At 39.9% G+C, this 13,453-nt stretch overlaps 1 protein-coding gene across 2 annotated transcripts in view; it reads right to left on the bottom strand.

Annotated features, from left to right (window-relative positions):
• The window catches only part of March11 (membrane associated ring-CH-type finger 11), a 98,254-nt gene that overhangs the window by 11,290 nt on the left and 73,511 nt on the right, over positions 1 to 13,453 (bottom strand). The window contains exon 3 of one of the 2 annotated variants that reach the window (XM_021208668.1): positions 11,216 to 11,408. The exons of the other annotated variant lie outside the window; for it this stretch is intronic. Coding sequence (XP_021064327.1) covers positions 11,216 to 11,408 — 193 coding nt within the window. The remainder of the gene's footprint in view (positions 1 to 11,215; positions 11,409 to 13,453) is intronic. 2 annotated transcript variants of the gene reach the window in all.

Here is a 13,453-nt window from a genome sequence, read left to right as displayed (position 1 = left end):
CTCTCTCTCTCTCTCTCTCTCTCTCTCTCTCTCTCTCTCTCTCCTTTAACCATCTTCTGATGCCCCACCCTATAGGATTTGATATCAGCTTGAGTGAGTCCCAGCTTAGAGGATCTCCATATATCCACAGCTGCAACTGCTTCTGATTGGTTCTGCAGTGATCTGACGTGATCTGCAGTGTCATCTGATGGGTCTGTTTTCATTATGGAAGCATTACACCAGACCTAAGAAACCCCTAATCACTTGCTTAGGCCATTGTAATATCTTTATTACCTTCCCCTACATGACTGTCCATCATTCATGCTTATGATTAGCAATGATATTTCTTCAGTATCAGAACGTTCAACTATATGAAGAAAATTTTCTTAGGGTCTCTGGAACTATGATTTAGAGGCCAACCTGCTTGTATCTGAAGTTCCTGTTCAGCCAGGACTATATAATGAAACAGAATTAAGAAAGAAAGAAAGAAAGAAAGAAAGAAAGAAAGAAAGAAAGAAAGAAAGAAAGAAAGAAAGAAAGAGATAGAAAGGGGGGAAGAGGGAGGGAAAGAGGGGGAGAGTGAAGGAGGAAGGAGGGAGGGAGGAAACAAAGAGCCATGAACTACCATATGTATATTGCTTAGTCTCAGCAGTTTCTCCCCCTCTAGACCCTCCCCACGCTTCTGCTCTCCTTCCAAATTTAGCTCAAGACTTTCCCTCCACACTGGCTTTGCTGACCCTAAATCGATCATCCATCCTCTTATCAGTTTTCAGAAGTTTCTCTCCTGGCACTTTCCAGGTTGCTTTTACTCTTTTTGTGAGAATGTCTGTCTAAGGCAAGTAGACATAGCAGTGGGCATGCTGCATCCCTGTTTAACAAATGCAAAGTGGCCAATAGCTTCTCATTGATCACATACACATACATGGATGTGCTTTATCTCCATACAATATTATAAGCATTATCATTTCAGTTTGGTGTAATTTTTATGTATCAAAAGTTCTTTTTTCTTTTCTCTTCTCTTCTCTCCTCTTTTCTCTTTCTTTCTTTCTTTGTTCATTTCCTTCTTTCTTTTGCCTTTTAAAATTAAAAGAAAAAACAACCATTCCAACTATTCTCAAATCAAAAACAGGCAATGTATTGTATCTGGCTCTAGGCCCTGTGTGCAGACCCATTTTCTGTTTTTTTTTTTGTTTGTTTGTTTGTTTGTTTGTTTTGGTTTTTTCCCTCTATTGTGTACTTCAGGAGCAGAACAATATCAATACACAATGCAAGTGGCATGTGTGTCCCAAAAGGCAAATGAAACTGCTTTGGCTAGACAACTCTCCATGGAGCTGAGAGTGTCTCAATTTCCTATGAAGGAAATGGAAGTCAATAATAATAGCATACTTTGTCTGCTATTTTTTAACTTTTGCTAATATTTCTTCAGAAGAACTGGGTCTTTACAGAGTCATGTAAGATGGTGGCTGGTTTTCTTAAGATAGTATCTTTAATTTTACCCCTCATGGGAGACCTATGGGGTTAATAAGTGATGAGAGGCCATTCCAGCACAGCCAAGAATGGCATATATCAAAGATGAGTTCCTTCTTGTTTTACTTCCTGGGGTTCAAACTGCAACAACATCACTAATAGTCAACCATGATAATAATCTTCTTAAAAATTGGTAAACATCACTATGATTAATGCCTGGAAAACCCTATAATTTATACCTCCAGAGAAAGGGAGAATGACCTACTTCTCAAAGCACAGAAAATATGAAAGTCATTTTACTGTTCTTTAACCATTTCAAAGAGCCCAGGGCCACTCTTTCTCTGCCCCTAGCATGCACTCAAATTGTGGTCACAGTCTGTGTCATTTGCGGCTGGGGCTGGGTGTTTAGGGTAGACTTGATTGCTTTTCAGGGTGACTGACAGCATCAGACACTTTCTGAATGAAACAGTGGCTGGCAGTTCGTAGGGTCTGGGGCAATCAGCTGTTTCTGAAGTCAAGGCATAACGATCTGTCCATTTAAATAAATTCTGCTACAGCTAAAGAGTGACTTCTAGTGAGCTAACAAAGTGTGCGTTCTGTGGTAGTAGTCATTAAACATGGTACAGACTCTGACAGTGCAGCCAACCATAGAGCCTATCATCCACTTAAGACAGGCTTGCAGGGAAACCCAGAGGGGCTCAGGGAAAGAACCAGAAGGCTGTTCGGCCCTTACAGAAGCAGAAGGGTGAAGGCCTCCTGAGAGTCAGATTGCAGTACCGAATGATGTGGGCCCCTGATACAAGTATAGCTCAAGAAAAATAAAGCAATCTCCTGGAGCTGAAAATTACAGTGGGAAAGACATTCAAGAAAGGGAACACAAGCTAGTCAACTTTTATGGTTGTTGTGCCAAGCAGTGTTTAAGCTGGGCTTCCTTTATCACATGTCTGATTATTCACACAGACTTAAAGGTGTCTGTGCTTCCTACAAAGCTCGGCAGAACACAAAAGCAGTAATCCCTCCTACAGCCCACCTTTAACTGAAACCCAGACTGTCAAACACAGAGCGGAGGCAGGCTTCTGCAGCCCCCTCGATGGCTGACTATCGACTTCAAAGCTCTGTTCCTAAATAACTCCAGTGGCTTAGTTCCAAACTGGGTAGTGACGGTGGTACCTGGGTAAAAGATGGGGTGTGATGAAGAACTGCTTCTGGATTCTGAGTGTTGTGTCATAGGAAAGCATCTATGTGTTTAATAATAAATCTTTTTGATGGGAATTGCTAATAGTTTTGAATGGAGAATGCTTGTTAAGTTCAGGTCACTCTGGAAGGCTTGTGTCTGGGGAGGGGACAGGAGAAAGACTGGCATCTAGGATAGTTATGATCTACTTCCCACAAAGAATGTTAGCACATGCCAGAATATGCATGACTGTGGTAGTCCAGCCTCATTTTTACCAAGTCTAGGAAAAAGCCCCTTCTTTTCTGTTCATACATCCGACCCCCATGCCGAGGGAACAGCATTGCCCAACAGGACATAAATAGTAGAGCAAGCATACTGGTACTCTCTTGGTGGTTTTACATTACTCATTTGGAGCCATTTGATTAATTTCATCTGTATCTGTAGCTGTTCCATAGCTTTAACATGTGTGATCTTTACACACACACACACACACACACACACACACACACACACACACACACACATCTTATCTATGATGAACAATGGAAGTTCCTTTGCTGCCGCCTAAATTATGACCTGTCTTAGCTTCTAGTGAAAACTTATTTTTAACTTTTCTGCCTTCTCTGTAAATTCATTCTTCACACAAAACTCTTTAAAATATGGTCAACATTTAAGTCATTTCATAGGCACCAGAAAACAAGAATTTAGTCTTTTCTCACTTTTTGCTAGAGATGTAGTAGACTTTTATGCTTCCATATCAGAGGATATATTTTCTTATGCCAATTGCTTCATATTTATTAAAAGCAATGGAGATAACCCACAGACCTGTTTCAGAAGGAAATCCTTTGTGATTATGCAGGCATCCCTGATTATGGTAATACTGAAATGTCCTCTTGCCAAAATTATTCATTTTTATTCATTTAATACCCAGAGAAAGTGTACTTTTAAAATTCCAAATTAACATAATATTAAACCATAAGATTATTCTGCTATCTATCTATCTATCTATCTATCTATCTATCTATCTATCTATCTATCCACCAATCCATACACACCCATCCATACATTTATCTATCTATCTATCTATCTATCTATCTATCTATCTATCTATCTATCTATCCACCAATCCATACACACCCATCCATACATTCATCTATCTATCTATCTATCTATCTATCTATCTATCTATCTATCTATCTATCTATCTACCTACCTATCTACCTACCTATCCATCCAACCCTCCTGTTGCTAGTCCTTTGGCCCTAGCAGCCAGCTTTTTATTATGCAAAACACACACTCCTTAGTCTTCCAGTTGGCTTTGGGGGCTACAGCTTGCCTTGCTTTGGGGACAAGCGAGGAAGTGACAAACTTACATATTCTGCTAGGCTGACAATACAGGCCCAGCAATTAAAAACTGAAAATACAGGGACTTGCCCTCTTTACACTTGTGGGGGTGGGTTATCCCAACAATCCTAGTCTTTCTACATTCTTAAAATTTTGTTTTTACTTTATATGTGTTTTCCTTTTTCCTGCATGCATGTATGTGCACAGAGGCATTCCAGATGTTGTGAGCTGTGATGTAGCTCCTAGGAAGGAAACACAACTTAGGAAGTGTGTGTAACCACTAAGAAATCTCTACAGTCCCTGTCCACATTGGATCTGAGGAAGGGTGTCTCCTACTTTTGCCATTGCTGTGGCCAGCCACCTAGCTTTAAGGATATTTGTCTGTCTCCTCTTCCACTTCCCACAGGCCTGCTGTCTTTACTGGCACAAGCTGCCACAACTCACTGCCTGCCATCTTACTCGGGGTCACAGTGTTCAAATGAGGTAGTCAGGCTTGTATCACAGGCACATTTACTCACCGAACCATCTTGCTGGCCCTATTCTTATCTTTTACACGTGGAAAAAAAATTACAAATCGAAGCAATAGCACCTGTACAGTGACTGCTAATCTAAATTAAAAGGCCAGACAAGAGGATTATCTGGGCTCTTAAAAATGTAAATATATGTCTAATACAGTCAGCCAAACATTGAATTGTATTAATCATTTTGATGCTCTATAATGAAGTGTGAAATCATTGGTGAGTGTAACTCTGAGAAGTTTGTGTGCCCAAGAAACTTCAGCCTGATAAATATTTGACAACAAGAAGTACATTTCAATATAGAAACCCTCATGGCTATAAGTCTTGTGTGAATTTAAATAACTGTTTTAATTGAAAATATCGGAGAATAAAAATGTGGTTGGGGTAATACGAGCCTTCTGCTGAAGGAGTGTCTGTTTCAGTGTTGACTGTAACTGGTACAGTAAGAAGGAAATATTTTGATCTGATCATCATTCTAGCATATCCTGGTTTACTTTTTAGAATTCCTTAAAATTGGAAGCATTCAAAAGCAGTACAGAGGAAAAAGCTGTATTAAACGTGTCATTATTTCAGATGAGGTCAGTTGCATTCAGGGTGGGGTGTTTGTAAACTTATGTCATTATTGCATGAGAGCTCCGAGAGAGATTTTTGATTCTTGTTAAGTACATCTGAGTGAGTGTACCAGGGTGGATGAGTGTGCCAATGCTCGCCTCTTCCTTCTCTGATCGTGTGCTTTAAACTTAGAAGATACCAGGGAGAAGAAAAGTTAGATGAGTATTTTTGCTGGTGAGCCAAGTGAGAGAGGAAGGCTGTTTTCTTGAACTACTTTCAGGCAAAACATTCTTCACAGAAACAAAAGCAAAGGTGTCGACCAGCAGAAGCAGCTGATCTCGGAGCCTCTAAGCATGCTGGGGAATCCGGAGTGTGTGAGAGGCAGAAGGTATGCTCTCAGTCACCCCTGAGAACTTCACCTCGGACAGAAACCATGGAAGGAAGTCACAGGGAACTCACTTTGTGTTACTGTATACTGCATCACTGCTCTTCAAGACTCTAGGGAAGACAGGCTGCCAGCTGCCATGACCCCGGGTGGCCATACTTATTTCCTTAGGTAAAATTGCCATACTGATCTAGTTATAGAACTGATGTGGAAAAAAAGTGTCTAATGCTGTTGTGTATTGCTAAAGCCACAGCAGCAATAAGCAAGTGTGCTGATAGCAGTGAAGGTGTGGGAAACCCAGAACTTTTCTGTGGTGGGCTGTATACTGGATTATTGAAAGGGATCTTCTAAAATCTAATACACATGCCTACTACTCTATTCAGACCCTCCAATCTCGGAATCCTGTCTGAGGAAACAGTTAAAACAGATGCATGCTACAGCATTATTCCTCACGGCAAATGTGACACTGAATGGCTTATGTAGCCATCAGCTGATGGAAGTTAATTAAATCATGGTAGCACTGACAAGAAAAGATTTGGAGATCACACTGTTGGGTGAAAAGCACTCTTTTCTGTTCTACTTTGTAGAGCATAAAAACGGCATTCCTGGGACTCTGGTGTCTATAAGAACAAACTTGTCTCAACAAACTTATCCACTTTTATGACATAAAAGAAGTGTCACTTCAAGAAGAGGATTGTGAGCCAGGTGGCCTTTTTATAACTGCAGATTTTACAATTACAAATAAAATAGATGTTTGTGCAGATAATGTGCATAGCTAGAAATATTTTAAAGAACATCAATACCCAGTTTTTAAAAGAAGGTGACAATAACCAGTGCCTTCCACTATGTCCTGGGAACAATTATATCCTGTCCATCTTAGATATGGATTTGCCACCAACTTATGGTGTTTATTGGCATTTTTAAAAGTATGTTTTCTAACTCTGAGATTTTACATAAGTAAAGATGCACAATTTTGGCATGAAGCTATCCCAGGATTATTTGCCTTACCAACTGTTACCAGGGATGCCTGTGTAATGACAAAGGGTTTTCTTTTTAAAGGAATTTGTGGGAAACTCACTAATACAACATGGCTTTAGTTAATCACTTCTACAATGTGCACATTAATACTTTTAGCTTTTAGTTGCAAGATAACAAACTGACTCATTGTCCTTTTATCTCCTAAAATGTCCAAGTTAGTCATTAATAAATATGTTCCTCTCACAGCACACAGTCATCAGATTAGGGTCTTCCAGTCCCTCTAAGAGCAATGTGAGAGAATAAATCCTCTAGCCAGCACCATTCCCCTCTCCCCACACCGGCTGGCTCTTCCTTCCTGGGCTTCTAAGCTTTCCTGGTCCAACATGCAAACCTTCCTTGGAAAAGGCAGCAAAAGCCTATGTTAGTTTATGCTTCTTCCAAACTTACTATCTCTGGTTGCATATCTCAGAGGATCAGTTTGTCCCATGGACAGTGTTTGTTTGAATGATGTCCGTTTAAGTTCTTAAAATCGATCCCCAAATACCTTTTCATATTATACTTCCTACAAACAAACATGGATTGAACAACAAGCGTAGCTTGCAATTTTAACTCATGTATACGCTTGCGAGCACATCTCTACTTTGTGGCTGGGTTGAACAACAAGCGTAGCTTGCAATTTTAACTCATGTATATGCTTGCAAGCACATCTCTACTTTGTGGCTTTTGGTCTTTCTGGGGGTCTCAACCCAGAGAGTCGTTCTTTACTCTCCTTCATGCTCTTAGACCTTTTGACCTTTGTCACTTTACTCCTCTCTCAGGACTACGTCCCTCTATCTTGAAGGAACTGCCATCCATGTATTCTTCCGAGGAGAGGCTTGTTTAGAGAATACTTACACATTGGCTGTTCTGTAATCTGGCCAGTATGCCGGTCACCAGGAACATATGTCTACTTAAATTAATTTAAACAAAATTTAACTTAAAAAATCTACTTTTCTCATTCTTGCTAGCCACAATTTATATGTCAGACAGACAAGCATAGCTATGTGTATGGTACTCAACAGTGCAGATCTGGACCACTATCACATCTATAGCCAAATCTTAGGGAAGAAGAAAATCAATTAATAATAAAAATATCAACAAGCAAATTCAGTGTATCAGAAAAAGAATAATCAAATGTTCTCGGTTACTGATGCTTTCCCGGGTCGGGGATGTACCTTTATTGTAGAGGACTGCACTAGCAAGCACTGGGCCATATGTTTGTTCCTAGGCCCGGAAAACAGGTTCTGCAAATCTATAAATGTCTCTACAATGATTTGATAAGTCTTTCATAAAATAGCTGAACTTTATATTTTTTCCCCTAGAATAACCATGTGGGTATTTTTCTGGATTATTTTTAAAAGAACATTCCATTCAAATTGTCAATCTGTTCTTTCTAGTTTAAAAAAACAATCAAGTTTGGAAAACTGGTAAAAAAAAAAAATCTTTCCAATTGTTTCAAACCCCTCTCTGTAGAGAAATGAAGAGGCCTCCATCAGTACTGGTGCAGCTGCATCTCTGCTCTCACCAGGCATCGGCCACTAGGTTGCTTGCTTGTCACTTCCTCCAGGAAATTTCCTTGAGACTTCCCCTCCAGGCAGTGTCCAAGCAGGGACCACTCCCTGCACCTCTGAACTACTGTTTGCCTGCCCATGACGTCACATCCCATTGTATTTCCAATAGCACGTTTACACACTTACACTCTCTGTCAAACTAAGTAACAAATGGTAACAGGGACTCTCCAAGGAATTAAGATTTGAAATGGCAAAGGGAATATAAACATCTCAGTAACTTGGGTGTATGTTCAGAGAAATGGAGGCCAGCAAAACTTTTTAAAGGAAAAACGAAGGGAGATAGACAACAACATACTTTGGAATAACAATGTTTGGCCATGGGAGTTAAAAAAATCAACTATGCTCCAGGATGGGTACCGAGGGAGACACCAGTTCAAGGTCAAACAGGTGAGGTGATAAGATGCCCTTAATGAGGTATTTCTGTGTGAGGTTGTGGTGGCCTCTATACAGAGCTGTGGTTCTATAATCTTTGGAGACAGCTCTAAGCAAGCAACAGCATGAGATCTCCTCCTCGGTGTTCCAACATTTAATCTGCTTGGTTGATTATTAGGGCTTGACAAGATGACATCACTTTGACTCTGAAGACCTCCAAATCCACATGAGGCCCTGGCCTTCCTGGAGGCAGAGAAACAACTGACCTCGCTTGTGATCCTAGCACCTAGCTAGCACTGTGTTCGATACAGAACATGTCCAAAATTTGGGTTGAGCAAACTCAACTCACAGTTGTAAATATTGCGGAAAAATTGTAAAAAATCCTTTCCGTTCTAATGCTGAGTCTTCGTCGTCTCGTCAATTGTTTCTAAGGTGTAATCTTTGTGATTTTTGTTAGCGTGCACTTTTGATTAGGCACCACTTAATTTAATGTGAAATGTTGGCGGGCCTGATCCTGGCAGTAATCCAGTTGGGTAATGCGTCCTTCACTATGCTGCTTTCTCCATTTCTTGGGGTAAAATAACCTGGCATTTTCACAGGTCTAAAATATACTAATTAATAAGGTTGCCAAAGGAAAAGATGTTTAAACTGAATTGATGTTTTTCCAACTCTGCAAATAGATCACTGAATGAGGAGACTGGGGACTGAGAAGCCAAAAGACAACAGAGCGCATTTTCAATATTTATAACACAGACACAAACTCACTCTCTAAAATGTCTCTAGAAAATATGGCAAGTATTTTTGTTTCTAAGAGACTTGTTTTTTTTTTATAAAATGAGAGAATATTCAAATTTCAAAAGAGCCCAAATATAGCACATATTACTCAAAGATCACTAGTTCACATGCCTGTACTATTGAAAGCAGAGTTCTAATAGTCTTAATTAAAATGCTGACAGTAATATGCTATAACTTAGCAATGCATGCACACTGTGATGCTCACAGAAATGCTTTCCTACCTAGGAGGCATCTAAGTTTTACAAGGAGGTAAGGAAAGGCAACCTGACCTTTCAGGTTAAATTTTCAGCCAAGTGAGTTATAGTGTTTGTTGGCTGCATTTCACTTTTTTCTTTAAATTTATTTTAGTTGGCACACAAAAATACAAAACTTTAGCTATTAGTATACACATAATGCTTATATTAATAAGTAAATAGATCTTCTGAATTTATTCTTTATAGTAAAGACTTTTAAGATCCTTTCCTCCAGGCTAAGGAAGCACTTCCCTTGAAATACCAAAAGCATACCAATTTTTGTAACAGACATTGGAGAAGAAACACATTCTCGGAGCTGCTTGAGGGATTTGGTGTGGGGAATGATTTCATGGCTTCTCTTCATTTACAGCAAGGACCTAGGCATTAAATCTCCACCTGCGTGGTTACTATTAGAGTGCTTGGTCTAATTACCCAGGCAAGCTGTACTTAGATTATCAACCTTCACAATTGATGAAGAAGAACTCTTTCATTTCTCATTTCAGGCCTGACATTTCATCATTTTCTTCCTTGTTAGCCTTGAATCCATGACAAGGGCAGAAAAAAAAAAGCAAGGAAACCTGAGATAACTGTATTATAAGTGTGTGTAAACTTCCTTTCATAAAACAACTGAGGATATGGAAATTTATAGTTAAATTAAGACTCTTATATGTACAGACATTAATTCAAGTGGCTTAGCAGCACCTTGGTGTTTCTGGCTTAAATGTATAACATATCCAATATACCATTGCCTACTAATAATAGGACTCTTTCATAATCACAGTCACCTTTGTTTGGACTGCATAGTCCAGTTTGTTGCCCCATTTCCATGTGGAGAATGACAGGATGGGAAGATGAAGCAGATCTACTCGAGCAGAGGCTAGGATCAGAAACCAAGTCATCTGACCACACCTGCTGCTTTTTGCCAAGGACCATTGCCTCTCCAACTTCAGTGTTCATCACCACTGCAGAAAATATGGACAGCACTGACTACAGCTCTACCTCTCAAGACTCAGGAGGTCTGGGAGGAGCCTGGGGGTGGGCATTTCTAAGCAGGTAACAGGATGCTACTATTACTTTCCATCATGGCTGCCTTCCCCTTTGGTTCGTTTTACACCCGAGGAGTCTTTAAGAGCAGGCAAATTCCCCATGGCTGCCCTTCACTGGGAGCTTTTATGACAACCCCATTAACTGTCACCATCATGGGGTCTGCAAGGATGCTTCACACTTACACACCATTGACTGTTGCATGTTCTTTTGACCAGTCAAGTGAAGCATAAGCATGACTTTCCTTGTTAAGACTCTCCTAGCTGCACTTAGGGAAAGTAATCAGGACGAGACAAAGTGAGCAAGGAAAGCTGTCCCATGCTCCCAACTTTGCAAGGGGCCATTTATGTTCCCAATGGAATCTGAGCTCCAACTCTGAAGCAGGTTTTTTTAGGGCACAGTCATCTCTGCAAACCCAAGGTATTGCTGCTGGCTTTGCCCCATACTTCCTTAGCCTTGGAAAGCAAGTGACATTCCTAACATTGCTCACCCTAAGTAACTTTACAACCAACCCATCATTTTTTTTTTTTGGTTGCAAAATATGCCACATTAAATGAACACTGACCTGTTATTTTTCTTTTCAAACTATACCTAGAAGCAGCCAAGTTGTGGCCACCTCTTCTTCATTGCCCCAGTAATTAACCAGAAGTGAAGATTATATATACAGCAACATTCTACATATATTAGACATGCCTGGTAAAAATAATGATGCTGAGAGAGATGCGTTACTGACAGTTTGTGAATATGTAATACTGTGGTCTTACCTATGCACACTAGATCCATAAAACCATACATTCCATAGCAGATCTGAAAAAGGATGTCCTTCCTCTGCCACACTGCATAGGGGCTGAAGGCTGACCAGAGGAGCCAAGTCACACTCGCTATTAAGAACAGGGATCCTAGGATTACAGCGATCATCTGAACTTTCTCAACCAGTGTTATAGAAATGCTCTGCCACTAAAAGAAAAACAGAGGCATGTAAGGAAAAGGTGCTGCGCAGAGTTTTTAAAAAAGGGGGGAGGGGAACATCACATGTTTAGTGTTTTTCTTTATGGTGCTATTCCCCTTTCCATCTGACCATCCCCCCAACAAATTTCTCCATTATATGCAGGACATAAAAACAGACAAGCAGATAACCATCAATGAATTGCCCTTGACTCTGTTATTTTCATTAATTCACCATTCTCAGTGTTTAATATGGTTTTAGTGCAAATAATAATACTGAGTGTGAATGGCTCAGGAATTTTGGGTACCTGGAAATCACATACCCACCTGAAATTAAATACCATCTGACAACACACAATAAGGGATCCTCTATCTCATGCTCCCCCTCCCCCACTTCACATACTTGGTTCTTTTTAAGAGAAGGCAAATCCTTTGTTATTCTTGTAGAAGAATGTAAAATAGCAAATCAATTATATGTGATAATCAGCAAAAATAGCCATTGAAAGTAATGCATATTAAAATATTCATACAAAAACTACAAAATTGTTCTTAGCTGTCTACGGTCTTCCCTGTTAATCTCACATTCTTAGATGTAACTGGCTCATTATCAGTGGGTAAGCTGTGGGACACTTTTATCAAGATTTGGAATTTGTATACCACTGATGGATCCCAGAAACACATAAAGCCATAGTGGCATACAGTATTGGACAAAAAAGTAAGTTAATATCCTACTTATCAATATTTGATAGGAATGATAAGTGCTCCAGTCAATTAATAATCTCAGTTTTATATGCTTGAGAAATGCACAAGACAAGAACTGATGGTTGAACCATAAGCAATAAAAACACACTACATAAGCAATGAAAAACACAAAACCAGCAGGCACTTGGCCTGTGTAGGAAAGCCATGGCTGCTGCCAGGGTGGGCTCATCAAAGAACCTTCCTCCCAGGATTGCAACCAATGTCCATTCAATAAATCTGAGTTTTCTTAACCCTTATACTTACCTTAAGTCTGAGCAGACAGGCTCTGAAAGTACTGTACTGAATTACAGTGACTCTACCCTCACCTGTAATTTCCCTCCACCCTCCCTCCACCCCTCTCTCAATATACTTCATCAGTGGATAACCAAATAATCAACTTGTAGTATTTTAAATCTGAACTTGACCTCCAGTATTCACAGCTATATTGTTGAACTCTATACATGTTGTGGATTAAATGTCAACATACATTAAAAATAGTACTCTACAATAATTTACTTAACAAAAGGCAGCAACTCCAGTCAATGATTCTTCAATGTGATAAACACAGTCTTCATTTTAAGGTGAGGTTTCCTTTATTCACTCAAAAATTCTGCATGAATAATAAGCTGTTGTGTATAATTTCATCTTTCAAGTGAGCAAGGTGGCATTTTAAGTGCATTCTGCTTTTCCCTTTTCCTTCCAGATGTCGCTAGGACACATTAACCTGCCTGCTACGTATTTAGTGGTAAAGCTCTTTAAGCTTGTTGTCACTCAACAAATGTGGGGCATCACTGGCACGTGTTCTTATGTATCGTGGATTTGCATTAAAACTTGCCTTCCATATTACAACACAGAACATTGGTATGTACCCTAAATAGATGCAGGCACATCTCCATATGGGATCTTACCCTGTATCAATCACTTCAAGTAGATAAAAACAAACCACAAACCAAAACATAGGTTTTTTAGGGGTTTTGTTTTTCAGATGGGCTCACAATCATGGCAATGACGCCACAGTTCTCTTGGTGCACAGACTCCTGACCACTGAGGAATAGACCAGCACAACTGGCTCTAAAATGGGTTACACTTTTAAGTTTCCAAGGTAATGGTGTGGTTGTGTGTGTGTGTGTATGCATGTATCTGGGTCTCTGAGTGTGCCTGTGTGTACATGTGTATGTGTCTATCTGTGTGTATCTGTGCGTGTGTGCATGTATGTGTCACTGTGTGTGTCTTTGTGTATGTCTCTGTCTCTCTCTCTCTGTCTCTTTGTCTCTCTCTCTCTCTCTCTCTCTCTCTCTCTCTCTCTCTCTCTCTCT

This window comes from Mus pahari, chromosome 11 (genome assembly GCF_900095145.1).
Source record: "Mus pahari chromosome 11, PAHARI_EIJ_v1.1, whole genome shotgun sequence".
NCBI classification, from domain to species: Eukaryota; Metazoa; Chordata; class Mammalia; order Rodentia; family Muridae; genus Mus; species Mus pahari.
Note: the sequence above shows the minus strand (reverse complement) of the source record. Positions and strands in the feature narration are given on the sequence as shown.